Below are 27,810 nucleotides of genomic sequence, written 5' to 3' on the forward strand. Positions count from 1 at the left end.
TGAAGTCTTTCCTCCTTATTTGCCTGCACCCTTCTGTCCCTGTCCTCTTCCACATGCTCCAGGGGCAGCTGTGGGGACATCTGCCCATGGGATTGTTGGGAAGGGAATGCTGCACCCTGTCTTGGCTCCCGGCCCAGGGAGTTCCTGTCGCACTCAGGACCTGTGGGATAACACAGTGGCTGTGGGCTGGATCCCTCCGGCTCATCCCAGAACAAAGGGGAGATGGAGAGGGAGCTGGTGCAGCAGAGAGAGCGTTAGTGGCCACACAGGGACTGCTGTCTTCAGAGAGGCAGAAAGCTGCACGCTTTGCAGCTCTCCAATGAAGCCTCTCAAGAGTTATCTCACAGAACAGTGAAATGTGTCAGAGGATCCTCTCAGGACGAGAGCACAGCCAGTGCCTGTGGGATGAGCCAGCTGTGTCCTGGTGGGACGGGGTGTGAAGGGTCAGTGGCACAGCCCCCGCTGCCAGAGACCCTCCCGCTCACCCAGCAAAGCCTGTCAATGAAGACAAATCTCCTTGGCTCCAGATGTGTCCCTTGTCCCTCAGGGATGTTCCCGCTGTGCAGGCAGAGTGGAGCTGGCACGGGGCAGGAAAGCAGGGCCAGCAGGGGAGATGCTGGATCTCTGCCTCTCCCCGCTCCCTGGGTCCTGTTGGAGATGCTGAGCTCCCTGTCCTCCTGCTGAGGTGGGACAGGACACCGGCAGTGCCTGGGGGGGCTCAGCTTTGCTGTGGGGTGAGCCAGTCCCCCCTGCTCAGCAGCAGCACATCTCACCAGGCAGTGCTTCCTGAGGCACTGACCCACTCCCACCAACAGGCAGAACCCTCCTGGGATTCTGCTTGCGTGTTCCAGCCTCCCTCAGCCCCCAGATTCTCTTTCCCTGTGCTGCTGCACGGGGCCAGCTCTGTCTGTAGGGATGGGATGGGGTAACGGTGCCTTGCAGTGGGGTGTGAACACGGTGGGTGCTTGGATTCCCCTGGAGCACCCAGTGCAGCCCGGTGAAGGCCAGCTGTGATCAGGGTCAAGGCTCCAGGGTCAGTAGGAACCAGGAGTCCTTGTCTGGGCTGCTCCATCCCCAGCTCCTCACACCCCAGAGCTCCCCGTGTCAGGGAATTTCTCTTCTGAGGAGATCACCAGGAACTCTCCAAACTCCTCCTGCCCCTACCTGCTCCAGTCCCTCTCCTGCTGCCTCACAGCACCTCCCCACATCCCTCAGCTCTGCATGGATGCTCTGAGTCCACAGCAGGTACCTCCTGCTCTTTGGGGAGGCCTTCTTGATGAGATGTTTGGACACATCCTTTGGAGAACAGGTCCTGGACATCCCCTTCCAGTGCCATTAATTGGAGTCTCCCAGGCATGAGTTGAGCCAGCTGCCCTGCTCAGCCCTGCTGCCTTCATCCAGCTGTCTTGGGCAGATGGGATGGGGAGGGAAGTCCCTCATGGGCTTTGTGCAACCTCTTGAAGGGTTCAGTGGGAGTTAGGGCAGTCCTGTGTAACCTGGACAAAACATCTGGATCAGCTCCTGATGTCTCAGCCTCCTTTTGCACCTCTAGATCTTTCCTCTTGAGGACCTGAGCTGACCTGGAGCCCAGGTCTCTGCCCAGCTTTGCCACCTCCACCTGCTGTCCATCCCCTGAGCACCTCCCCGGCGCATCCTGGCAGAGTGGGACACGAGCAGAGCTGGCAGAGTGGCAGTCACCAGCACCTCCTTGGCAATGGGGTACTGCCAGCACCTTGTGTGCAGTTGTTCCTGGCTCAGGACCTTGCAGCTGCTCCCCCATTTCCTGCCAAAGCCCAGAGCAGGACTCAGGGTGGGACATGTGCAGAGCAGGACATCTTTGCAGCCACATGGGGACTGTGTCTGCCTGCTGGCTTGGCAGGGTGGCTTTGGGCTCATGCCTGGGAAGGCATTTCCAAAGGGCAGGACACCAGGGCTTCACCAGCAGCCATGATTCCTAAATGTGCTACAAGCTGTTTGTATCCTGGATATCCACGACTGGGTACTGGTGGGATGCAAATCACAGAATGGTTTGGGTTGGAAGGGGCCTAAAGACGATCCAGTTATCCTACCACAGGCAGGGACACCTTCCACTAAACCAGACTGCTCCAAGCCCTGCTGCAGGAGAGCAGCCCCTCTTTGGAAGGCTGTCCCTGAGCCAGGCTGCATTCCCACCACAGTTCAGACCAGAACAGCCTCTGACCTCTCCTGCCCAACCTCTTGGCACAAATCAAATCCCACCCTGGCAACAAGCTGCCAGCTGTGCTTTCATGAGGGCTGTGGGTGCAGAGGCTGGCGGGCTCCTGGGGACGTGGTGGCATTCAGAGATGGCACTGGGAGAAGGTCAGTGCGTGCAGAGCGGGCACAGGCTGTCAGCACTCAGCTCCACTGAGCCTCTGCAGGGAGGACAACCATGGGATGCAGGAATCAGCTCTGCTCAGGAGCTCTCTGCAGATACCCAGCACGGGGGGATTGCAGTGCAGGGAGCAGAACCACATCGTCCTGGAGTGCTGCCCTTGAGTTAGGCTCTGGTGCAGGGGGCAAGGGAATTTCTGGGGCCCTGCGAGAAAAGTGGAGCTTGGCCCAATATTTCAAAGGGGGAAACAGGTGACGTGGGTAACTTCAGGTCTGTCAGGCTGACATTGATCCCAGTGAAAATAGTGGAATGGCTGATCCTGAACGCAAGGGATAAAGAATCCAAAAGGGTGATATAATTAATGCCAATCAACAGGGATTTATGGAAAATAGATCCTGTTAAATCAACTTGACAGCTTTCTTCCTGCTGTTTTTTTTTCTTTTTTTTCCTCTTTTTGTGTGTGTGTGGTTTTTTCTTTGTTTTTTTTTTTTTTAAACAGGATTACAAGTTTCTTCAGCAAAGTGAGGTTTGCTGTGGACATGGGAAGAGGAGCAGATCACCTCAACGCTGTGTATTTTCTTATAAACAGAGGAAAACCCAACCAGGCATGTGGTGTGGGTAGTTTAGGACCACATTTAGGAGCACATGAGTGGGCACAGACTGACCCTGCAGGGAATTCTTCCCCTGGCCAGTCCCACCAGTGCTGAGAAGGACACACCGGGCAGTGTCCCAGCACCTCACTGGGAGGTTCTGCTGGGACATCACTGGTGCTGCTGGAGGAGGTGTGATTTGCAGAGAGGGGAGCACCAGACATCAGTTCACCATGGAAAGGGCTGGTAATGCTGATGGAGAGAGTTCAGAGGAGCCCATGGATCTGCTCCAAGGGTTTGAGCCACTCTGCTCCTGAGCCAGGCTGGGAGAGCTGGGGGTGCTCACCTGGAGAGGAGAAGGCTCCAGGGAGAGCTCAGAGCCCCTGGCAGGGCCTGAAGGGGCTCCAGGAGAGCTGGACAGGGACTGGGGACAAGGCATGGAGGGACAGGACACAGGGAATGGCTTCCACTGCCACAGGGCAGGGCTGGGTGGGATCTGGGGAAGGAATTGTTCCCTGGTAGGGTGGGCAGGGCTGGGATGGAATTCCCAGAGCAGCTGTGGCTGCCCCTGGATCCCTGGCAGTGCCCAAGGCCAGGTTGGACATTGGGCTGGGAGCAATCTGGGATAGTGGAATGTGTGCCTGCCCATGGCAGGGATGGGTGGAATGAGGTTGGGCAGGAAATAAATTTAGCCAGATGAAGGAAGTTTCAGTTCAAACAGCTCCAATAGCAGATGGAGAAGGGGGTTTCCAGATTATTTCCAGGCCAGTGGCTAGGGGCCATGCCCAGGGAGCCTTGCAGGAAGTGAGGGGGCTTGGGGCACTGGCTGCAGGGCTTGAGCACCCACATGAGCTGGACAGTGTCCCCTACCAGTGCACTGGGCAGCAGTGATCCTGAGGTAGAAGTCAGTAAATACATTTATTTATAAACTTCTCAGGACAAAGTCCAGAGGTCTGTGTCCATGTGAGACTGTAACTGCTCACTGCACAACTCCCTGACAGGAGGGGACAGCCAGGGGGGTCAGGGAACAGGGACAGGAGCGGAGGGAACGGCCTCAGGCTGGGCCAAGGGAAGGCTCAGGGTGGATTTTAGGGAAAATTTCTTTATGGAAAGGATTGTAAGTCACAGGCAGTGCAGAGCAATGGTGGAGTCACTGAAAGGGTTTAAAAGACGTGTGGATGTAGCACCTGGGGACATGGGTTCATGTTGAGTTTGGAAGTGCTGGGGGAATGGGACTCACTGGTCTTAGAGGACTTTTCTTTGTGATTCTATGGTTCTATGACCTCCACAGCCCAACCACCCCCATACCCTGGGTGCAAACTCAGTTTCACCAAACACAACATCTCCTCCTTGGTAACTCCTCCCCGGGTTCCCCAGCTTCCCTGGGGACACCATCCCCCCCATCTCAGCCCAGACACACAAGCACTGACAGCAGCAGCAGCCCCACCTTGTAATATTTAAAACAATTTTATTCATGAAAATATGCTGTACAATGCACTATACACAGTTCTTTACATTGCCACATACACAAACTCTAATAGCACAACCAAGAAAGTTACCATTGCCTACGATAGATGCGTGTGAGAGATGACACCTCCGAGACCCTCCCCCCCAGTCTGTACAGTTATAAATAGAGGGAAAGGACAGACCCAAAACCGCCGGGGGAAGCAAAGCAGGGGGGCCCTTCGGTGTCCCCCCACCCTGGCTCCAGGCAGGGCAGGGCAGGGAGGGAGCAGGGTGGGAGCAGAGGGAGCTCATGGTCCCCAGAGGGACACTGTGGGGTGGGGGAATGGAGGGAGGGGGTGATGGAGAGGGGAGGATGGAGCTCAGTGAGCTGGAACATGAGGTGGCCTCACTGATTCCAGAGAGGGAACCTGGAGCTTCAGCCAGCCCAGACAGTGACATAAAGCCCTGGCGTCCCCTTCCCCACACCCACAGTCGCAGGGGGGGGCAGAGCCACGCCAGCCACCCCCAGGACCCCACAGGCACAGCCCCAACACCGCCATTCCATCAGCACCACCCACCCGGACACCACAGCTCCACATCCCCAGGTCCTTGGGTCCCACGGTGGTGCCACCTGTGCCACCTGCCCCTGCAGCCCCCCCGTCCCCGAGTCCCAGCCGCTCCGGAGGTGTCCGTGCCTGCCCCGCCACCCCTCGCCCCACACGACGACAGAACACACGACGTTACCAACACGACTGCACCGCACACACGACAACCCCACGGTCACGAACCACGACGACAGCTTGGCGAGGGGCCGTGCCCACGCAGCGGGGCAGGGGCGTGGGGGCATAGGGCGGGCACGGGACAAGGGGACACTTTCCTCCTGCTGCTGGGGCGGCTCCCCCGGCACGGTGATCGTGTCCGTGACACCCAAGGGGGCTCGGGGACCCCTGCGTGGGAGAATCCCATCTCCAAATGCCTGATTGCTGCCCGGCATGCTGGTGTGCTGCTGGATCTGTGCCTGGAGATTAGATGCCTGGGAGAGCCAGGACCCCTTCCTTTTCTCCCATTCCTGGGGGGAAGAGGCTCCTGTTTCCTCCAGGGCAGCCACAGCTGCCCTCCTGCCTCTGGGTCCCTCACACCCACGTACTGAACTGGGGGGTCGGGGATTAAATAGCCATTTGCAATCAGTTTCCAAGGATTTGAAAGATGCCTGAAACGAGAGGTGGTGTATAAAAAGAATGCGGTAATGATCCTGACCGAAGAATAATCCTTTTTAAAAAAGCATTCAAGAAAGATTATATATAATAGAATATATTAAATTCTGTACATGATCAAATAATGTAAACATAATTAATTAACTTGTAAGAATGTCTTTAGAGACCGTGCCTGCTGTGTGCCTTGGGTAAAGGTGAGCAGTGGCACATGGGGCTCCTCTGTCACGCTCTGCCACAGTCATGTGGGTCAGGAGGGGAGCAGGAGGTGCCACCCGTGGGTCCCCCTGCCCTGACTCAGGGCAGCCGTGCTGTCCCTGTGGCTGGCTGGGACCCAGCACCTGCTCCATGGCAGAGGGGCTGGTGCTGGGGCAAGAAGGGAAGGGCTGGGCTGGAAAAATGTGCTGGTTCAGTGCACTGACCCTGCTGTAAGCCAGGGGCTGGGGGTCAGAGAGAGCCTGTGGTGCCTGGGAGGGCAGAGACCCCACGGGACAGAGCAGCAGCTCCTACCACCTCCTCCCAGCCTCTCCATCATCTCCAGACCAACTGGTCCTGCTAACCACCAGCCTGAACCCCTCCAAAACCCTGCTGCTCCTAGCAGCTGTGTGGGATGGCCAGGACATCCCTGACCCACTTCTGACCCCAGCGGGGTCAGTTTGAGGTCCTGACACACTGCAGGACCATGTGTGAACCATCATCCCCATCCCCACAGAGCTCCAGCTCCTGGCAGGTGGGTGCACCCCTCTTGCTGACAGCTCCTGGATCAGCTTTCCTGGCATGCCAGGGGTGGGCAGTGAGACACTGGGACAGGCATGGTGGCACTGACCCCCCCCCAGGAGCCCCACAGCCCTGGCTGGGGGCCCTGTGGCACCTCCCTTAGCAATGTGGGTCACCCAAGCTTGGAGCAGGATGGACCCTACACTGCATCCAGAGGTCCGGCCGCCACATCCCTCGCCTCCTCACACACACAGAGCCCCTCCCGGAGGATGACCCACATCACAGCCCCCCAGCTTTCACCCCACCATCCAACACCCTCCCATGGCCAAGCCAAGATGAGCCATGTGATGGGACACAGCCATCAGCACTGCCCATGGCCTCTCTCTCCTCTCCCTAAGCTCAACCCTTTCTTCCTTCAATGCAAAAACTCAATGGCAAAAGAGTGCATGAAATCAAATAAATATGCCCCCCTCCCTGCCTCTGCGAGCTGCCCCTGAGCCTCTAGCTCAGGAGACCCTCACTCCAGCAGGACCCCCCCTCCCCCCCGAAGCATGCCCACCCTGTCCCAGGCAGGGGCTGCAGCCTTGCCCTGGCACCCTCAGGCCCTGGAGGCTGCCAGGATGCTGCTCCCAGGTCTGCTGCCTGCACATCATCCTCACCCCCTTGTCACTGCTCAGGAAGAAAACCTGCCTGGAGCCACAAGAGGACACCTGCAGGGGAGGTGACCTGGGGGTGTGGGCTCGGCAGAGCTCTGATCTCCACCAGGACTGAGGATTCATGAGCCCCCCCTTGCCCTGGGGCAGGGTCCCAGACACTTCTACCCAGAAGACTCATTTCCCAAGGTGGCTCAGAGAAGAGTCCCTTGCCAGGGGGGATGCCCATGCAGGGAGGGTCCCACACCACCACACCACCAGCTGTCACCACTCTGTCACACAGCCCAAGGGCAAATCAAACCGGCACCATTGTCATGGGGCACTGGGACTGTCTGGAAATGCTTTCCCTGCCTGCTCCGCCCCTGGATCTGCTCTGGCTGCCTCTCCCACCCAGCTGCCCTGTGTCCTCCAGAGGATGCTGGCAGGACCTGCAGACCGGGCGCACGTGGGGCTGGGGGTCCTCCCCCATCTCAATATTTGACCCTCCCGTTTGTGTTCCGTGTTCGACCTCAAGCTCAGACCGATGGCTCTCGCCCATCTTAACAAACAAAGGCAGAAGAGAAAGGAAAAAAAAAAGTTAGTTTCAATGTTCCCCTCGTGGCTTCCCAGTGGCGAGCCCGTGCCAGGGCAGGCTCACCCGGGCACCCAGCTCTGGTTCGTGGGCTGCGGCCCCCCGGGCAGCGCGGGCACGTTCAGCCCGTTCTGCGGCGGGAGGGCCGAGTCGAAGTTGAAGTCCATCTCATCGCTGTCCATAAAGTCATTCAGGATGATCGACTCCACGTCGCACTCCAGGCTCCCGTTGAACATGTCCAGGTCCAGATCTGCTGGGAACCTGTCTTGGCCCAACACGGGGGGGTGGATGGCCCCCGGGTAGGGGCCCTGAAGGGAATCCAGCAAGCTCATGTGTGCCCCTTGGTTATTAGCGTAGGAATGCAGGTGCCCGTGGTGCGGCATGGCCGTCATGCTGCACGAGTCACTGGGCAGGCTCATAAGGCTGACGGGATTGGCTAAGGCACTGGTGTTGACCGCAGGGTGGTGAGCGGCTGGTGACGGGTGGTACAACGCGTTGCTCTTCATGAGAGAGCCCGGGTGGGGTGGGTAGGAGGACAAGCCCTGCTCCCCGCCCCCGCACAGCAGCGGGTTGTGTCTGTGGCCACGGGCCGGCACCATGGGGCTGGCCTGCGGCAGGGGCAGGTCCCCCCCAGGGACCATGCTCTCCTTGTGCGCGTAGGAGATGGAGGAGAGCAGGTCCTGCAGCGAGGCGTTCCTGTAGGAGCTGACGGGCGAGAAGGTGGCCTGCTTGTTCTCCTGGATGGTCTGCATGGGCAGGCGGCGCATGAGGCTCATGGCTGGCTGGCTGTAGATGGTCCCACAGTAGGTGTTGGAGGCGGCCCCCATGCTGGAGCACTTGGAGTTGAAGGTGAAACTGGAGCTCCGCTGCCGCAGGGCGGCCGGGGGGAGCTGCTGAGAGGGGCTCATGCTGTAGCCATCCTGCAGGTCCTCCAGCATGCTCTCCCCCAGGCTCTCGTTCAGGCTGATGGTGCCGGTCAGGTCGGTCAGCCGGGGCAGCTCCACGGAGCAGCGGGTGCTGAGGGAAGGAGACATGGTGCTGGAGGGGCTGGGATACATCAGTGGGGATGAGGGGGTACCATCATCCTCCTCCAGCTCGTCCGGCTCATGGTTGGCCATGATGGGCGAGAGGCGCCCGCTCAGCGTGCTGGCCGTGGAGTTGGCCCGCGTCCGGAAGTCCGCCCAGGCATCGTACTCATCGCTGGCGTGGGACACGGGGCTCTCCGACCACTTGGCTTGCTGGGAGGATGGGCTGTCCTCCCCACGTTCCTGCGTCACCTGCAGCTGCTTCTTCTTGCTGGCCTTGCCCTTGATGCGCAGGAACTTGCTGTTGTTGTCCATGGACACCGCCCGCCGCCGCGGCGTCTTGCCCGTCTTGCCACCCTCGGGGTTCAGCATCCACCAGGAGCTCTTCCCGGTGCCCTCGTTCTGCACGCGGATGAAGCGGGTGTGCAGGGACAGGTTGTGCCGGATGGAGTTCTGCGGGGACAGCAAGGACAGGGGCAGGGTCAGCAGCAGGGACAGCACCCCCGAAGGAAAGGGATGCCCACAGGGCTGGGGGTTCATGGGGCACCATGGGACACCTGGGCTCCATCCCCTGGGATGTCTGAGCTAGAGGGTTTGGGGCTGGGAGAGCTCAGCTGGCAGGTCGCTCCCACATCCCGTGGGTCACAGCCCTTTGCTGCACCTCCCAGCTCTGTCTTTGGCACAATTCCAGCCATGGCAGGGACAGGAAATCTCTAGCACGTGTCCCAGGGACTGCACCAGCCAGGGCCAGCTCTAAGGGGACCTTCCTTCCCTGGCAGGAAGGGACAAGGTGAAGAGGACCACACACAGGTTCAGGGTTTCTCCATCCCTCCCAGCCCAAACTCACCATGTACCCAGCACATCCCACAGCATGCTCCAAGCGCAGCCAGCACCTCTGTGGGGATCCCAGCCCAGCAGCTCCACAGGCAGAGGGAATCCCTTTGGGCACCGACCCTTTGGAGTGGACTCCAAGCCCCTTCCCCTGCCTGGCACCATTCAGGATGTGCTCCCCTCCACCCTCAGCACTGACACGTGCCCTATGCAGGGCACATCAGCACCACCACAGCCCGAAACAACCTGCTGGCACCATGTGAGACCTTGTCCCCAAAGACCTGCCACCCCCTGTGAGCAGGGCTGGGAGCTCACAGGGGGAGGGTGTGGCTCTTTCCATGTCTGGCTCTGGTGACGGACACATCCCCTGCCCAGGAGGCTCGGGTAGCACAGCACTGCGGGTCTGCAAACCCTCTGCAACCCACACTGCCCACAGCAGGACTGGCTGGGGGCTGCTTCCACCCTGGACACTTCTGGCTCCCTCATCCACATCCAGCACCTCAGGGAGTTTCCTGCTGGGAGCAGCACTCACTGCTCTGGGCTTGTGCTGGCAGCCCTGGCTCTGAGCAGCTCCCTGGCAGGAGCAGGGATGGGCTGGCAGGAGGCAGGAGCAGGGGGGCACATCCCAACACAAGCATCCCTGGCTGTCCCTGCTCCACGGGGTGACAGGCTGGGGTGACCCTAGGGTGATGCACACTTGCAGCTTTGGCCTGGGGAAGAGAGGGGGTAAGGACATGAGTACAGAGCGGGAGAGCAACCCGTTGAGAGCAGCCCTGCAGAGAAGGTTCTGGTGGGTGAGAGGCTGGACATGAACCAGCCTCTTCCTGAGCTGCAACAAAGAGAAGAGGCCAGCTGGGCAAGGGAGGGGATTCTTCCCCTTGGCTCTGGTGAGACCCCACCTGCAGAGTTGCCTCCAGCCCTGCGATCCCCAGCACATGAAGGACATGGACCTGCTAAAGCTGGTCCAGGGGAGCCCATGGAGATGCTCCCAGGGTTTGAGCCACTCTGCTCCTGAGCCAGGCTGGGAGAGCTGGGGGTGCTCACCTGGAGAGGAGAAGGCTCCAGGGAGAGCTCAGAGCCCCTGGCAGGGCCTGAAGGGGCTCCAGGAGAGCTGGACAGGGACTGGGGACAAGGCATGGAGGGACAGGACACAGGGAATGGCTTCCACTGCCACAGGGCAGGGCTGGGTGGGATCTTGGGAAGGAATTGTTCCCTGGCAGGGTGGGCAGGGCTGGGATGGAATTCCCAGAGCAGCTGTGGCTGCCCCTGGATCCCTGGCAGTGCCCAAGGCCAGCTTGGACATTGGGGCTGGGAGCAGCCTGGGATAGTGGAAGTTGTCCCTGCTCATGGCAGAGGTGGGATGGGATGGGATGGGATGGGATGGGATGGGATGGGATGGGATGGGATGGGCTTTGAGGTCCCTCCCAACACAAGCCAGTGTGGGATTCTCTGACACCTGCCTCTCCCTGCTGACAGGCAGCTCATGGGATACCATCCCTGTGCCTCAGTTTCCCCAGAGGAAGAAGGCAAGATTCAGAGCCCAGGGAAAAGCCCCAGTGTGCAGCACAGGGATCCTTCCCTCAGCTCTGCCCCAAGGCTCGGGGCACCTCCCCAGAGCCTTCCCAGCTGCAGGAGGGGCTGAAGGATGAGGAGAGGGAGGAACCCACGGTACAGGGGAGAAAGTTTGGTGCTGTTGTGGTGTACAGTGGAATACTAATGAAGAGGCAAGTGAGCTCCAGCCTCATCTATCATATTATGTAATGGCTTACTTCTCTGCACTTCATTTATTTGGAGATTGCTCCCAGGCTGGCTCCTCGCCAGCAGCCACCAAATCCAAGTCTACAGAAATCAATCTCGCACTGACTGATTAAGCCGTGTTTAGAACTAATTGCTCCTTCGTGTGTGGGGAGAATAAATTACGGGCTTTAATTTCACATCTTTAAAATGCAACTGCAGGTATGGGCCAGCCATTAACCCCTTCCCTGCATGGCTGTGGAGGGGGCCCAGGGGGTGTTTGGGACACAGCTGCCCAACCCATGCTCACCACCTTGAAGCAGAACAAGTCAAGCCTTGGCCAGCCTTCCTGACAGAGAGAGAGTCCCCTGACCCTTCCAGCACCTCTCCTTAAGCCACAGGATGATCCAAACTCCCATCCACGACCCAGCCACCGTTCAAGCAGCAGGGACAGAAGCACAGCACGTGGTTGTCACTGCCCTGGCAGGGCCGGGGCCACCAGCCAGCTCAGCCCCACGGTGCTGCCCTGCACCCACAGACAGTGGGGAGCTGGGGATGCCAAAGCTGGGCTTGCTGGAGTGATGCCCAGTCTCTGCTGGGCCCCTGGCAGGAGTGGGGACTCCCCATGGCCACGGTCCCTCCCTGCCAGCACTGCCAGGTCTGCTCAGCACAGGAGATGCTGCAGCACGTGCAGCAGGGATGGAGCTGCCATGCAGAGCACAGGAAGAGGGGATGGGCTTTGGGGATGTCACAGCTGGATGGGGGTGACATTCAGCATCCTCTGCTGTAGCCCCCTCCCACCCCAGAGGGAGCACAGGGCACCCTGCATCCCCCCCGAGGCAGGGGACAGGGCTGGCAGGGTCAGGCTGCCCGAGGGAGGGGAGAGAAGGGGAGGATGCTGCTTCTCCTGCAGCCGAGCTTCATTAAGAGCCAGAAGACAGCAGCAATTAAGTGCAAGGTGCAGCACACCCGGCTCTCTCCTCATTAGCACCCCGACATGCTCGGCTGGCCGCGGCTCGGGGCACACGGAGCAGGGCGGGGGGCTGCGCTGGGGCGGGCCAGGAGCTGATTAACAGCAGCCAGGCAGGGACCTGCCTCACCCACGGCCACCCCGGCAGCCCCCGGGCAACCAGCGTCCCGCAGCCCCCAGCCCCGCTGGCGGGGACGCACAGGTGGGGACACACAGGGGACAGCAGGGCTGGCAAGCCACCGTGACAGCAGCTGCCTTGGCAGGGGAGCCCTGGGGTCAGGAAAGGATGGTGCCAGTCCCAGAGCCCCCACGACGCCTTTGACACCAGTCCCTGCCCTGCAGCACTTCTTACAGCGACCTGCACCACCGCAGAGCTGGCCGTGCCTCCCTCCCCGCCCCCTCTGTCCCCGTGTCACCCCGCGTCACCCGTGTCACCCCTGCCAGCCCAGCCCGCTCCGATGGCTCAGCCCCTCACTGGTAACCCGGCCCCACACGGTCTCGCAGCCCCAGTACCCAAACCCCAAACAACACCGGGCAAAGCATCGGTCCCCAGCTCACAGCCAGCCCGTGCCAGGGGTGACCCCAGCCCGTGCCAGGGGTGACCCCAGCACTCCCCCGCAGCTCTGCTGGGGGAACGGGGATGCTCTGGGGTGGCATTAGGGCTGGAGGTGGCATCAGGGCTGCAGGTGCACCGGACCCCCTGTTCAGAGCCCTGGTTGGCACCAGGGCAGGACGAGGCTGAGCCCGTGCAGCCACCAGCTGCCGGAGGATTTGCCAAGCTGGAAGACCCCAGTGCCATGCCGGTGCCCGTCTGCTGGGGGCTGGTCCTGCTGCGGGGCCTGAGGGGGGGCTGTGGGCACCCACAGAGCCCCTCACCCCCCCCCCCCCCCCCCCCAGCCCTCCTCCGGCGAGCCTCATTGTCAGGGGAACAGGCAGTGTGAAATCGGTCTGATTAGCAATTAGTCCCATTGTAAAAGGATTAGCCGGACCCATTGTTTGGGAGAGTGACTTGACTGTTAATGGGCATCTGGCAGCGACGATGATGATGGTAATGATAATGATGATGCGGTGGGAGCCCGAAGCCGTTCCCCGAGGCCGGACTCCCTAAATGAGCATCGACCCCCGAGATGAACCTCGGACCCCGAGATGAACCCCCCAGACAGGTAACCGACCCCAAAACAGGCAGCGCTGCCCATCCCCACCCCAGCAGCAGCTCCCAGGGTCCCACCCCAGCCTTGGGGTGCCCACGAGTGTCGGGGTGCAGGGAGTGGGGCTGAACTCCCCCCTGCGTGCCCTGAGGAGAGGGTGGAGGAAGACGGGTGCAATTCGAGCAGGCCCTCGTTAGAGCTGGGAGAGCAAACAAGGTGTCTGTGGAACTCCCCATCCCTGTCACATCCCCTGCACCCCTCTGCTGTCCTCACCACTGCCCCGGAGCTGTCACCCCTCCGTGCTGTCTGTCCAGCACCAAGGGTTTTCCAAGCAAATTCACCAATCCCAGCTGCTCCCCACACATCCCATACCTGACAGCCCTGCTCTCATACACCCCCGTGTCTGGTGTGTCAGGGGTTGTCTGTCTGTCTGTCTGTCTGTCTGTCTGTCTGTCCAGCCTGCTGGGCCATCCAGCAAAGGCACCCGTGGGGTTGTTACCTGGTAGCAATTCTCACACCGCTGACAGGAGGAAGCAGGGACAGGGACAGGGCAACAAGAGCTCTGCCAGCAGCACAAGGACGGCTCCAGGGGTTAATTCATGCTTATTCATTTCTTGCACATAAAAATTGCCACTTCTGGGTGAAATATTCCAGAGGGCAGAGGCAACAGCTTCAATGGGGCTTCATCCCCGGGGATGATGTACAGGGAGGGTGGTGGCATGGACAATCAATGGTGACATCACCAAAAACATCATATTCATCCAAAAAAACGGCTCTGCCTGTGGGCACCAACCACCCTCTGGCAGCATCCCCTGGGCATTGGCAGCCCTGCTCCCTGCACTGGTGTCACCATCCTGCCCGGAGCAGCCGGTGGCTGAGCACAGCCACCCCGAGTGGGGCCCTGGCCTGTCTGGCGAGCAGGTGGCAGCTGGCACATGTGGCAGTGCTGCTCACATGCTGGGGATGGCAGGCACCCTGGATGCTCGTGACAGGGAGGGATGGTCCATGATGACAGGAGTGGAGCCCCGTGCTGTGCCACAGGCTGGCAGCAGCACGAGACCCCACCGTGTCTGCTGGGGCATCAGCCCACCCCACACCACACCAGCCCCACACCATCCTGACCCAAACCAGGTCTCCCTGCACGGGTGGGTGAGCTCAGCAAGGGGAAGCCCATGGAGCCAGGCAGGGGGTGGCAGAGGGTGGTTGTAAATCCAGCCCAATGTCTGCTGGGGTTCCTCCAGCCCCACGGAACCCCACCAGCCTCTCTGCTGTGAGCAGCCCTGTGAGATTCCCGCCGTCCCTGTGGTCCCAAGGCACACAGCGCCTTGCTGGGCAAGGGCATACCCCGGCACAGGGCTCCTATGCAGCCTGGGCACTGCCATGCCCCACAAGCTTGTCAGGGTGTCACTACCTCATAGCAGCCACCATGTTGCCCTCCAAGGTGCCCTATGGCCAGCCCTTGGCACTGCCCCGTGCACAACCCCCATGCCAGCCCTCTGCAGCGTCCCGCAGCAGCCACACTGTGCCCCACAGCGTTTCACAGCAAGCCCCCTGCACGACTTCAGCCGCTCCTTGGTGCCCTATGGCAGCGCACAGCCACACCCGCTCAATGCCCCATAAAGCCTCCAAACCCCTCAATGGCCCAAAACCCTGCAGTGCCCCCTAAGCTCCCCCAGCCCCTTGCTCTGTCTCAGCCCCCCACCAGCAGCTGATGCCCAGGTCCCGTCTGCCACGTCCCCCTCGGGAGCCGGGGCTGTCACCCCTCCCCGGCACGTCCTTGCCCGGGGCTGGAGCCGGGCAGGGGCCGCTCGGTGCCTCCGGAAAGGGCACGGCAGGGGCAGGAGCAGGGGCAGGGGCAGGGGGAGGCACCCGCCCCCCGCCGCGGGGGTCTCGCCGGCGGCGGCGAGCGCAGGCAGCGCATTCGGGTCAGCGCTCCGGCTGAGCAGAGCGGGGCTGACGTGCTGCTAATTGAACCAAATGCCCATTAGAGGCGCCGGGAGCCGCGGCCGCCCGGCCCCGGCGCAGGTGTCTGACACGCGAGGAGCCCCGGGGCAGCGCGGCCGGAGCATCCCCGCCTCCCCCCGCGCTCCGAGCGCCGCCGACAGCTCATTAGGGACCGCTAATCACCCCCGAGGTGTGCGCGGAGCGGAGGGACAGCTGGGGCTGGCGTGCTGCGGCCTGAAACCTCCCTGAACATCCCCCGGCCCCTCTCCGAGCCGGGGGTCCAGCCTTGCCTCTGTGGGGCACGCAGACCCACGATGCCATGTGGCTCCATGCTGTGGAATGCGGGAGCGGGGCTGGGATCTCACTCGGTGGGGCCAGGCTGTGCCACCCCCTGCCCACGTCCTTCTGCCATTCCCGGGGCTGGGGGATGGCGTGTCCCGGACCAGCCTCTCCTGGAAAAGAAGGTCCAAGTAGGAAACCACCACCCTGACCCTCTGCCAGGACTGGCCAGCCCCATCCCGACCCCCAGATCCAGCCAGCGCCTGGCTGTGGCTGCCTGGGCTCCAGGCTGGTTTCAGAACCACTACAGGCCCATTCCCTGCCTGGCCCCACGCTGGTGCTGGCCCATCTCCACCACACATCTTGGTGGTTCTCAGCGGGTCCCACCCCACTGAAGCCCCGGTGCAGCCCCCAGTGCACCTCCCAGTGCTGCCCCTCACCCCCTCTGTGCACTTGACAGCTGAGGTTGTTCCACAGTAGCCCCAGTGCCCCCCTTCCCCTGCTGAGCACAAGCAGTCCCCAAGCTCACCAGACATGACTGAGAGCCATCAAACACCCACGGCTCCCCATGGCCCCCAGCAGCCCCCCATGGCCCCCAGCACTCGCTCCACAGCCCTTGCCCAGGGACACCAGGGCACCCCCACACTGCAGCCCCCCTGTACCCCAGCCTGGCACAAAGTCCCAGGGGGACACCCCGTGGGGGGTGCTTGGATCAGCACTCAGGAGTGAGACCCCCTGCACCCCCCCAGCCAGGAGGGAGCTGTCAGAGGGCACACTGGCCACATGGGGACACTCCTCATGCCCAGGCTGGAACCAGAGTGCCGGTGTGCGTGGCAGAGGTGGCACACATGGCCCAGCACCCCTCTCCTAGCCATGGGACCGTTGCTGTTGCCATGGCAGCTGCTTTATTTTAGCCAGCTACCATCACTCCATGTCCCCTTCAAAACCAGGAGCATCCTCCCTGCCCTGGGGAGAGTCCAGGGAGCACCTGTAGAGCCCATCCCCGTGGAATGGCTTTTCCCTGCAGCCCAGAGGGGATAGACACAGTGTCAGCATCTTCTCTGTGGTCAGAGGGGCTCATGCCAGCCACCGGGTCCCAGTGAGAGTGGCTCAGGGGATGTGTCAAACAACCACAGAATCTCCCAAGCTTGGAGGAACCCACTAAAATCATCAAGTCCAGCTCCTGGCCCTGCTCAGACACCCCAACAATCCCAACCTGTGCCCGAGAGCATCATCCAAATGCTCCCAGAACTCTGGGCACTGCAGCCCAGGGGAAAGAGGGATGGGTGGATGGATGGATGGATGGATGGATGGATGGATGGATGGATGGATGGATGGATGGATGGATGGATGGATGGAGACAGAATTAGGACTGGTATTGGGTGATTTCAGTACTGGGGGAACACCTGCACTGTCAATCCAGCTACCACAGCCTGCACAAAGGTACCCCGCACCTTGGGCTTCTCCTGATGGGGTTAGAACAGCTCCAAACCTGCCTCGGCTGTGCTGGGGCTCTATGTGGCACCCTCTCCTCCAGCCACAGCAGTTCCCAAGCTGGTTCAGGACAGGAGGGTCCAGCAGAACTGGTCCCAGCACAGCTAGGAGAGATCTCATCACCCCACAGTGTCCTGCCCCACCACCCCGAGGGTCTGTGCTGCCCACCCTTGAAGCAGTGACCTGAAGGGGCAGAAGAGGAGCCCGGGGATGATGAGGAAGGCAGTGATCCCTGTGCACCCTGCGTGTAGAACCACACCTCTGCCAGTCCCCCAGCACCCTCTCCTGCCCCAGGCTCTCCCCAAAGGGCTCATTAGATCAGAGCAGGGCTGTGGATAACGAGCAGGCACACGCTTCCCTCTGGGGACATGGGCAGGGCTGGGGAACTGGGGACCCCACTATGGGACTGGGGGATGTTTCAGGAGAGTCCAGCCTTTCCCCACTCCCTGCAAGGAGACAGGAGCCCCACAGAGCTGTGGGCACACAGGACCCAGCTGCAGCACACTCTAGCACCAGGTACATCCCAGGGACACGGCCCCAGTGGCACAGTGATGGGCTGGCCCCACACCCTCCCTGGCTATGGGGTCCCTCCTGTAGGGACAGCCAGGACCTACAGGTCCTGGGACCTGGGACTCCCTGCCCACCTCCTGTCTGCCCTCCTTGTGTCCTGTATCCCTGCCCTGGAATGCTGCCAGAGGGAAGAGGGTTAGGGACCAGCTGAGTTGGTGTGCTGCCCATCTCAGCTCTGTGGCCCTGGCATGGGCACCCACTCACCCTCAGTGCTGGAAGCAGCTGAGCCACCTGCCCTGGGCAGCTGGCCAGGGGATCTTTTAGTGCCACCAGACACAGCACTGCCCTGCAGACTTGTTCCAGATCCCACTGCCCGCCCAGCTCTCAGCCAGCCCCACAGAGATGCCCCACTCCCATGGGGCAGTGGGGTGCTGAGCAAGGGGGGAGCACAGTGTCAGACTCTGTCCCTCCTTTCACAGCAGGAGCTCCAGGCCCAGTAGCCCAGCTTGCCTGAAGTGCCACCACAGCCAGGGTTGCTCTGCAAGGTGCCCACATCCAGCTAAGGGACATCAGCCTCCACCTTTGGGGACAAAACCCACCCTCAGCACTCCCTGCCCACCCTGACCCCCCTCCAACAGCTGAGGCCAGGTCAGATGCCTTGGGAAGACCCTATCCACTAGCAGTCACTTACCCTGTAATGTTCTAATGACACCCCAGAGCTGGCCACCAAAATAGCCGCAGTAAATCACCCAGAGCTGCCACGTAATTTTTGCATGAAATTACAGGATTTTTTCCCCTGAGTTCAATTTCCTCCACACCAAGTTCTCACCACAGCCGAATCATTAAAGCAGCTGCACTGCCTTTTCCATGGGTACCACTTTATCTCCCTGCTGGCTGCCCCCCCTGCTGCTGGCACTGGGGCTGGGGCTGACTGGGGACAGCGGGTGCCCCAGTGCTCCCAGGCACTCCTGTCTGTACCCACACTGAGAGAACCCAAAGCTGCTCTCAATTCGAGGCAAGGGACACCAAATCCTGCCGAGGGAGGCCCAGCACCCCAGCAGGATGCTGAGCCCCCGAGGGGGGTTCCAACCCCAGCAGGCAGAGAAGCTGCCTGTTCCCATAAGGGAAACTGCCCAGCTCCTCCTCCCTCCTCCTGCGGGAGGAACAGGGAAGCAGCAGGGCTCAGCCTGCATCATCCCATGACCCACAGCAATGCTCAGACACCCATGGGAGGTGGCTCTTCTGTGTGGTGCCATCAAACACCATCTCTGGGTCACTTGGCTCCCCGGGAGGGACACAGCCACATGTCACCCTTGTGTCACCATCCTGTCTGAGCGCACTGAGCATGCAGTCCCCCGAGCTGGAAAGCAGCAGGAACCCCAGATCTGGGGCTGGTGAGTCCAGCCCCACCCTCCCCTGTCTGTTCCATGGGGCTGTCCTGGTTTCCAGCCTGGGAGCTGCCTCGGAGCTGGGCTGTTCCCAGCAGAGCGGGAACATGGGCAGGGAGCTCATGAGCACACGTGTTCCCAGGGACTCGCTCTGCTCCAGGGGTTCCCTGCCCACCCCACATCCTCACCTCACCCCTGGGAGCAGTCCCACAGGGGTGCCCCAAGTCCCTCTGTGCTGTGGCCTGCAGCCACAGAGCTTTCCAGGGGCCATGGAGCAAAGCCAAGCCCTCTCTAAGACACTGTGTCCCACCAGGACTCCCACAGCACGGTGCTGGCTGCTGGAGCAGGAATGGGCTCCCTGTGCCCTCAGGGCAGCTCCTGGAGATGAGGAGCTGCTTGGAAAGGCCTTTTGCTTCTCAAACAGAGAATCCCAGAATGGTCTGGGGTTGGAAGGGACCTTAAAACACATCCCTTTCCATCCCCTTCCATGGGCAGGGACACCTTCCGCTCTCCCAAGTGGAAGCTCCCATCCAACCCAGCCTTGGACAATTCCAGGGATCCAGGGGCAGCCACAGCTTCTCTGGGCACCTGTGCCAGGGCCTCACCACCTTCACAGGGAGGAATTTCTTCCTTCAAGAGATTTCATCCCACCACCAGCAAGCAGAGATGGCAAAGGTTTGGGAGAACTGAAGGTTCTCAGCCCTCCCTGAGGGGGAAGGGGACAAGAGGGGTGACCAGGACAGCAGGGACATCCCTGCCACCAAATGTCCTTGGCTGAGAGATTCTTCATGGAACAGTTTTATTTAATAGAAAAATGGAAAATCCCAGTTGCTCAAGCAAACACATATTTGTACCAGTTTGCAGGTTTCAGGCCCAGAAGGTGGAGCAGGGGAGGGTTCAGTGATGCTTCCAAGGGAGAAAATCCTCACCACAGGGACCTGCTGTGCAGAAATGTGGCAAGAAGAACTATTTAAAAAACATCTCTGAAAATAAGGAGCCGTTTCCAGCCAATGGTGGGGTTGAGTCCATGTAGTCAAGCCCATGGCACCCCAGCAGGCTCTGTGCTGTCCCTGCTGTCCCCAAGCTGCTGTTCAGTGCTGACAGCCCAGTGGGCTGTGCAACACACACAGTGGGCTGGCACCAGCCCCCTCCTCACTCAGCCCTGTGGGACTGCACATCCCTCAGCCCCTGACCAGGGCCAGCTGTCCCCAGCCAGCCCTTGAGCCAGGGCCCCCCATGCCAGCACACACTGAAACCCTCCGAAATCCTTCAAATCATCCCTGGAAGTGTTCCAGGCCAGGTTGGACAGGGTTTGGAGCAGCCAGGTTTAGTGGAAGGTGTCCCTGCCCATGGCAGGGGGTGGGACTGGTTGGGCTTTGAGGTCCCTTCAAACCCAAATCATGATTCTGTGAAAACCCCACATAACTCCCCTTTTTCCCACTTCCACCTTAATTTTTGCACTTATGCACAGGAAAGGGAAGGGCAGGAGCCCCATGTCCCCCGCACAGCCCACATGGGACAGGCAGGATCTGGCTGCTGCAGGGAGTGGAGACCCCCAGGATCACCCCCTTGACAGAGGGGCAAACACTCCCACCTGGAGCTGGCAAGGGAGGGTGACAAGGAGGCAGTGGCATGAGCTGTCACTGGTGTCATCATATCCCTGCATGGCCAGAAACACAGTGGGACATGGCCTCATGCTGCTGGCCCTCCTGGCCCAGGCTGGCCCAAAGGTCCCGACCCATGTGCCACGGCCCCACAGGGGGATGTCAGCCAGAGATGCTGTCACAGCTGAGATGCCCCCGAGTGCAGCACCCTCTGCCACAGTGTCTGAGGGACATCACACACCCCAGAGCACCCCCTGGAAAGCAGTGCTGTCCCCTGGGTCCCTCTGTCTGCCAGGCCCTCACAGAGAGTCCCCAGAGTGGTGTCACAGAGAGGGGGGCTCAGCTGCCTCACACCCACACAGACCCTGGGGTGAGATGTGTGGGAATGGGCACTCCCAGCAGGGCTGAGATTTTGTGTCACTCAGTTTGTGCCCAGGGCTGCTGTGTGCACGTCCAGCCTCATGCAGACCCTGCTGGGAGGGGCAGTGACACACTGGGGGGTGACAAAGACCCCTCATGCTGTCAGCCCATGGCACACACCCCTCACATCTCAGAGCCCCCCAGCACACACACGCCAGCCAAAGGGACTCAAGTGGAGCAAGGTGACCACAAGGCCCTAGGGATGTCCACAAGGACATGTAAAAACCATCCCAGGGGGATGAAAGAACAGCCCCAGCCCTGTGCCAGCCCGGGTGGGTCACAGCCCTGCCCAGGATGTCCCCAGCATGCAGTGGGGTGTCACACACCACTCTAGTCACACCCTCGAGGGACAACGTGCACTACCCTGCACACAGGCACCTAAAGTAACAGCCCCCCTGTACCCCCTCCCCTGCCCCCATCCCTAGCCCCCCTCCCGTGTCCCCTGCCGCCCCTGCTGACTCAGCTGACCCCTTTTTGTTTCGTTTGCTCTGCACCTGCTAATGACAGACCCCCCCCCCACCGCCCCCACAGCTCTGGGCTGGTGTCCCACCAGCCTGTGCTTACTCACAGCACAGGGAGCCAGGAGGAGCAGGAGGGGAGGAGGAGGAGGGGAGCCTTCCCCCATGTTCAGCAGCTGCCCAAGGGTGGGCTTGAACCCCCTCCCCCAGAACGTGCAGGGCCTTGTGCCAGGGATAAAGGGACAAAGCCCTCCCGGGCAGGAGAGTCACGCAGTGCCAGCACCCAGCAATCTCCAGGCACCCCCTGAGCTCAGCTGTGCCCATGACTCCCGTGGCTGAGCCCACGGACCCTTGGTGTCATTTTACGGATCTTTGGTGTCACCCCACAGATCCCTGTCGTCATCTGGGCTCCTGGTATCACCCCACAGACTGCTGATATCACCAACAAACTCATTTGTGCCCTGTGAGCACAGCCCCACTGATGGGTGGGAAAAGGGGGCTCAGCAGGACGGGGATCCAGCCATCCCCTCGGTGCTGGCAGAGGTGCTGCTCCCAAGGGCTCTGTGCAGGAGAGGGGCTGGCTGCCAGCGGGGCTGTGGCTCCCCAGAAACACCCCAGAGGAGCTCCCAGCCCAGCACACAGGGCACAGCACAGGATCTGTGGGAAAATCCCGGCCAGTGCCGCGCTGCAGGCTCCAATTTCATCCAAACATTCCCTGGGCAGGGCTGAGTGCTGCTGCCTCAACAAGGGAATTTCCTGGCTCTGCACCCACTGCTGGAGAAAGCACTTGGAACTGCCCATCCTGGGAGGCTCCCAACCTCCCTTGCCCTGGGATCTGAACCCTGGGGCTTAGGGGGTGTCTGGTCACCCCAAGACATGCACTGAGAGTGGGGGACAGGCCACTGGGAGTGGGAGGGGGCAAAGCTGTGCACAGAGCATGGGGGACACTTGACACTCACCCCTGGATGGGCTCATGGCATGAAGGGCATCATCAGCTGCAGGCAATCACTCCAACTCCAGCCTGTGCTGGAATGCTTAGCCCACCTCACCAGTGCCCTCCTGCCAAGACCAGTAACCCTGAGGTGACCAGAAAAGCTCAGGAATGACCAGCTGTCCTGGACACTTGCCAGCATCCCTTGGCTACTCTTCCCTTGGGAACGTCGACTGCCCACAAGCCCAGACACAGTCCCCAGCCCTGTGTACAGGTACAGAGTCCCCAAGCCTTGCTTTTGCTCCCACCCCCGAGCTGCCCATGGCTCCCCACACTTGGCAGACCCACAAGGCACCTGCAGTGAGCAGTGTGACCTGAGCTCTGTCGTGACAGGCAGGGCTGCCTGCTCTCCCAAATCTGCCAGCCTCGTGCCTCATCCTTCCATCCCTGCCTTAGAAAGAGCAGCTCTGGGACTTGTCATCTTGTCCCCAACCACCCAAGGCCACCATGGGCCCCACACCAGCACAGCCCTTCCACCAGTGCTGTCAGGTGGCAAGTGGCTGGGCACAGCAGAAGGCAGCTGGGGACCCCCACTACCTTCCTGCTAGAGCTCCTGGATGCTGGGTTACCCGGGAAACAGGGCTGACATCGCAGGGGATGCAGGGAAACTCTGCCCGAGGTGTGCGGGATGCCATTGCCGTTGCCAGGGAAACAGCAGGCGACATCCTGCAGGTAAGGTGGGTGCTGGGGTGGGGGCCTGGCAGCACAGCCCAGCTTCACCTGCCTGCAGTCCAACGGGTCGGGGTTTGTGCCCCGTGGCACTGAGGTTGGCTCTCCCATTGCCATCCCCCTGGGGCATTGGTTAAGGCCATGAGGAGGGGACTTTCCCCTTGGGGACATTGCCACCGCACCTGGGGCTGCTCTGCTGGGCTGGTGGAGCAGGGACAGAGGAGCCCCAGCTGCGCCCCAGCACTGGCTGAGCACTCTGCTCCCTGTCCCCTACTCCTGGATCTCCACAAAACCACGTTCCCCAGCCTGCTGCTCCCCCCATCAGCCCATGGACAGGGGCTGACAGTGAGCCCACCCTATGGAGGGGGGATTTGCATCCCCATGCCACCTTCAGCTCAATCACAGCCTCTGTTTTTCCCTCCAAGGGCTCAGAAGCACCAGGAACACCTCAAGATTTTTCCCAGTGTCCCAGACTCTACCACCAGGGATGCCCTATTACCGTGGGCAGGGTGTCACCCCTCCCTCTGAGCACTGTTTGATCACACAGGGTGACAGGAAAGCCTCAGCCACTGCGGTGGTCCCTGCGCTACACCTGCACGGGCTGAGGCAGGACACAGGGATGCTTCCCACGGGCAGGCAGCAGGATGCAGGAATGCTGCCAGACCAGGCACAAACGCAGCAGGACCAGGGGAACAACAACCCGGGGGGCTGTTGGGGCAGGGGCATTCATGGTGCAGCCTCTACCCCCCCAAGCACGGCTCTGCAAAGGACTCAGCCAGCACAGGCAGCCTGAGGAGGAGGAGGAAGAGGAGGAGGAGGAGAGGAAGCAGGCTGGGACCACCCTGGGGAGGCAGCAGGATCTCTGTAGGCTGCTGCAAAGCAACAGGAACACAACAACCCTCTCCTGCCTGCCTTGGGGGAGTTTGCCACCCGGGGCAGAGCAGTTTTACCTGTAATAGCAAAAATTACATCAGCCAGAGCTGCAGAGGCAGCCGGTCCCAGTCCTGCTCAAGGGAGGATCCGGACCCACCCCACACTGCCACCGTCCCACGGGGCCACTCAGCTCCCGAGCAATGGGACCGGCTGCCCTCCTGCAGTGAGGAGGAACAGGAGATGCTCTGGGCCAGGCCCTGCAGCACCCTCAGGACTGTTTTTTATTGCTGATGGGTTTCTCTGGAGCAAGAGCCCCCAATAACCTGGCCCCTACAAACTGGCAGCGATGCCTGTGGGATCAGCCATCACTGTGGCAGGAGCTCATGCCCCAGGACCTTCCCCAGGTCCACACTGCCACTGGGGGTTTGTGTGTCAGTCAGAGGAATCAGACACATGGAAATAAAACTATAAAAAAAAAATTTAAAAAAAAGGAGGGTGTCCAGGCAGGTCTGGGAAGGAGGGTGTCACAAAATGCCCCAAAACAGGCAGTAGGAACCAGTGCCCAGAGCACCAGAACAAACCAGCTCCAGACTGCAGTGACAGTACCCTCAAGCCAGACCCAGGAGCTTGAACCCATCCACAGCCCCCCTGGATGTTAATTTTAGGGTGTTCCTGGGAGGTGGGGGTTGCAGCAGGGCTGGAGCAGATGCCAGGGCAGGGGACAGGGGATGACAAGGCACAGGGAGGAAGTGAGGAAGCCACATCCCTGCAGGAAAGCAGCTTCCCAGGAGTCTTTCCCTCCGGAATCCTACCCCGAGGAGTCTGAGCCCCCGTGGTCACACCTCAGCACCACCCAGTTGGGGGTCCCCAGGCTTTGGGCACCTGCCTGTGGTGCCAGTCTGGCTACAACACCCTGCCTGAGGGTCTCTCGGCAGAGGTGGGGACGACAGGACCCCCATATCCCACCGATGCCCGGGGGTAGCCCTTCAGTGGCCACCCCTACCCGGGGGCCCCCAGCCGCCCCCACGCACCGCCGGCCCCCGGCTCCGTGACACGGAGCTGTAATTAAATTAGCCTGAATTAGCCGCTGCTGCCCGGGCAGCGCCGCCTGCAAACCATCCTCGAATTCCTGGGCACGGCGCCCGCTCGCTGTCTGCATCCCGACCCCCTCCAGCGCCTCTCCCAGCGCTGACCCAGAGCCGGCAGCTCCCGGGCTCCGGCCGGTCCCGGTGGGCTCCCAGCCCCGCGGCCCCGGGCTGCAGGGGAGCCCCCCGTGCCCGTGCCCGTGCCCGTGCCCGTGCCCGTGCCCGGGGTCAGCTGTGCCCTGGCAGCCCGAGCCAGCCCGTCCCTGCGCCAGCTTCCTCCGCTACACAATGTACCGAGGCGCGGCGGCCGCAGCCAGGGACACGATGTGCTGCTCCCCGATCCAGACCCTGTTTTTCCTGGCCGGGCTCCTGCTCCGCTGGCGGCCCCGGCTCTGTCACTCAATGCAGCTTTTGTTCGCTCCTCGCTAGCCTCCCTTCACACCTCCATCCCACCCCTGCAACCCTCCCGGAGCCCTCGGGACCCGGCTGTGACCGTCCCCAGCCCTGGCTGTCCCCAGCCCTGACCGTCCCCTGGCCTCTCCTGCGGCTCCTCCAGCGCCGGGATGGGATTTTCCCCTTCCCACGAGCGCGGTCATGGCTGCTGGCAGCGCCTTGTGAACCCCTCCGGAGCAGCTCCCAGATGCCAAGCCCGAGGAGGGAGGAGGTCACAGTTCCTCCTCCTCATCCTGCCCGCAGCTCCATCCTGCTCTGGGCACAGACTGGCAGCCTGTGGTGATGGTCCGTCCGTAACTCGCCCGTGGGTGTTAAGGGGGTGCAGGGGGGATGTCCCCCCGCAGTGCCAGCCCCATCACTGATGCTGTCCCAGCTGTACAGCACTGCTGTCCTGCCAGGACCCGCACAGACCCACAGCCACAGGGTGACACCCACCCACAGTAGGGATCTGGGGAGGGTGGGAGACAGAGCTGCTCACACGGGAGAGCTGAGCACAATCTTCAGTCCTGACACCCACTGGAAAACGGGAATTTTCCACTCAACTGCCAGAGGGCAGGGATAGACGGGATACTGGGAAGAAATTACTCCCTATGAGAGCAGGGAGGTCCTGGCACTGGGTGCCCAGAGGAGCTGTGGCTGCCCCTGGATCCCTGGCAGTGTCCAAGGCTGGGCTGGATGGGACTTGGACCAACCTGGGATAGTGAAAGGTGTCCCGGCAGAGGGTGGCACTGGATGAGTTTTAACATTCCTTCCAATGCAAACCCATCTGGGAATCTGTGATTTGAGGTCCAGTACAGAAGCTGATTTCAGCTTCCCAATCTTTAAACATTTCCTATGATAAAAGCAAAAGAGTCCCTATGATCCCAAACTGCCAGTATCCCATTTAACCCACTGGATTTGCCTCCCTCCTCCTGCCTTCCCCTTTTAGCCACTTTTACCACCCGAGTCCCCTGACCCAGCAGGTCAGGCTGCCAAGTAGGATCTGCCCACTGAGCACTGGGGCGTCTGCCTTGAGGCTAGGAACCCCCAGATCAGCAGTCCTCGGGTTACACCAACGATGCAAACCCTCCCCACAACACCACCACCATCCCCCCAAGCCCTGGCATCTTGGGAACCACCTGGCAACGCTCCCCCCAGCCCTGCCCACAGCCTGAGAATAGCCAAACCTCCTCCAACCCTCCATCCCTGAATCCCTTCACTCTCTATGCCCCCATCCCTCTATCCTCCATCCCTCCCACAGCCCAGGAATAGCCAAACCCTCTCCCAGTCCCTACACTTCATTGATTAAGACTGGTGGCATCACTCCTGTATCCTCAAGCCCCTCTATTTTTGCCCCCCCCCCCCCAATTATTTTGCAGCTGCTCTCTTCCCTGGCAGTGGGAGGGGGTCTCCCCTGCATCCGTCTGGCAGCTCAGCCCCTGTCGCCACGGGGGCATTAGCACCAGAGCTGCAGGGAGCTCCCCGGGGAGAAGTAAGTGGATCAAAGGGTTTTAGCAGCAGACGGCTCCCAGACAAATCTGGATCGTCTTCAAGGCAGCCACTTGCGGCTACAAATGCACTTTCTGCCTGCAGCTCCCCAGCCAAAAGTTTCACACTGGCTTTAGTGCATTTAACCCCTCGCTGCTCCCGACCCCGCAGCCAGATCCTGGATGGAGGGGCTTGACCTGCCCTGGAGCAAATGCAGCCCTGCAGGAAGAGCTGCACTTGTGCAGAGATCCCCTAAAAGATGGGGTGTCCTGAGCCAGGCAGCAAAACCAGCTCAGTCCCCCATCCCTGGCACAGTGACAAGGGGGACACTGAGGCACAGGGGTGGGGGAGCAGCAGGTCCGGGGGCTACCTGCCCTCCCATCCCCAGCACCTGGCAGCAAACTGCAGGTGACAAACCCTCCCTCTGTCCCAGCCCACTGCTCCAGCCAGCCTATACCCCCACCCACAGCACCCCCAAAGCCAGGCAATGCTGGGGGGGGCAGCTGGGGCCAGCAGGAAGGGAAAGGCTCTGCTGAAGCCATGAATTATTCAGGGCACAAGCATAATTGCTGGAGCCCCGGGTTCTACTCACTCTCCACGTGCAGGAGCAGGATTTAGGCTGTGGGGAGGGCTGGAGACAGGGAGGGGGGTCCCAGGGACCATAGCTGGCCCTGTTTCCCCGGGGTTGTGTCACCATGGGGGTGCTTCAGTGAGGCAGGACGGGACTCTGGGCATCTGTCCCCTGCTGAGGAGCCACCTCAGCATCTTGGCTGGGGGGGTCCTGCCCCAGACCCCCGAAGCTGGGTACCTTGCTGGGACCTTGTTGGTTAAACTGGGAGCCTGGCTGGGGCTGGCCCTCCTGCACGCAGCCACTTCCCAGCCCTGCAAATCTCAAATCTCCCAGCCCTGCACCCCAGCCTTCCCAC

The 27,810-nt window shown here is 61.1% G+C and overlaps 1 protein-coding gene across 1 annotated transcript in view; it reads right to left on the bottom strand.

Moving 5' to 3' along the window:
• Window positions 1–7,603: 7,603 nt before the first annotated feature.
• The window catches only part of FOXO6 (forkhead box O6), a 32,365-nt gene continuing 12,158 nt past the window's right edge, over window positions 7,604–27,810 (bottom strand). The window contains exon 2 of the mRNA XM_062509082.1: window positions 7,604–9,019. Coding sequence (XP_062365066.1) covers window positions 7,604–9,019 — 1,416 coding nt within the window. The remainder of the gene's footprint in view (window positions 9,020–27,810) is intronic.

The sequence above is a fragment of the Cinclus cinclus genome, chromosome 26, assembly GCF_963662255.1.
Source record: "Cinclus cinclus chromosome 26, bCinCin1.1, whole genome shotgun sequence".
Lineage (NCBI taxonomy): Eukaryota > Metazoa > Chordata > Aves > Passeriformes > Cinclidae > Cinclus > Cinclus cinclus.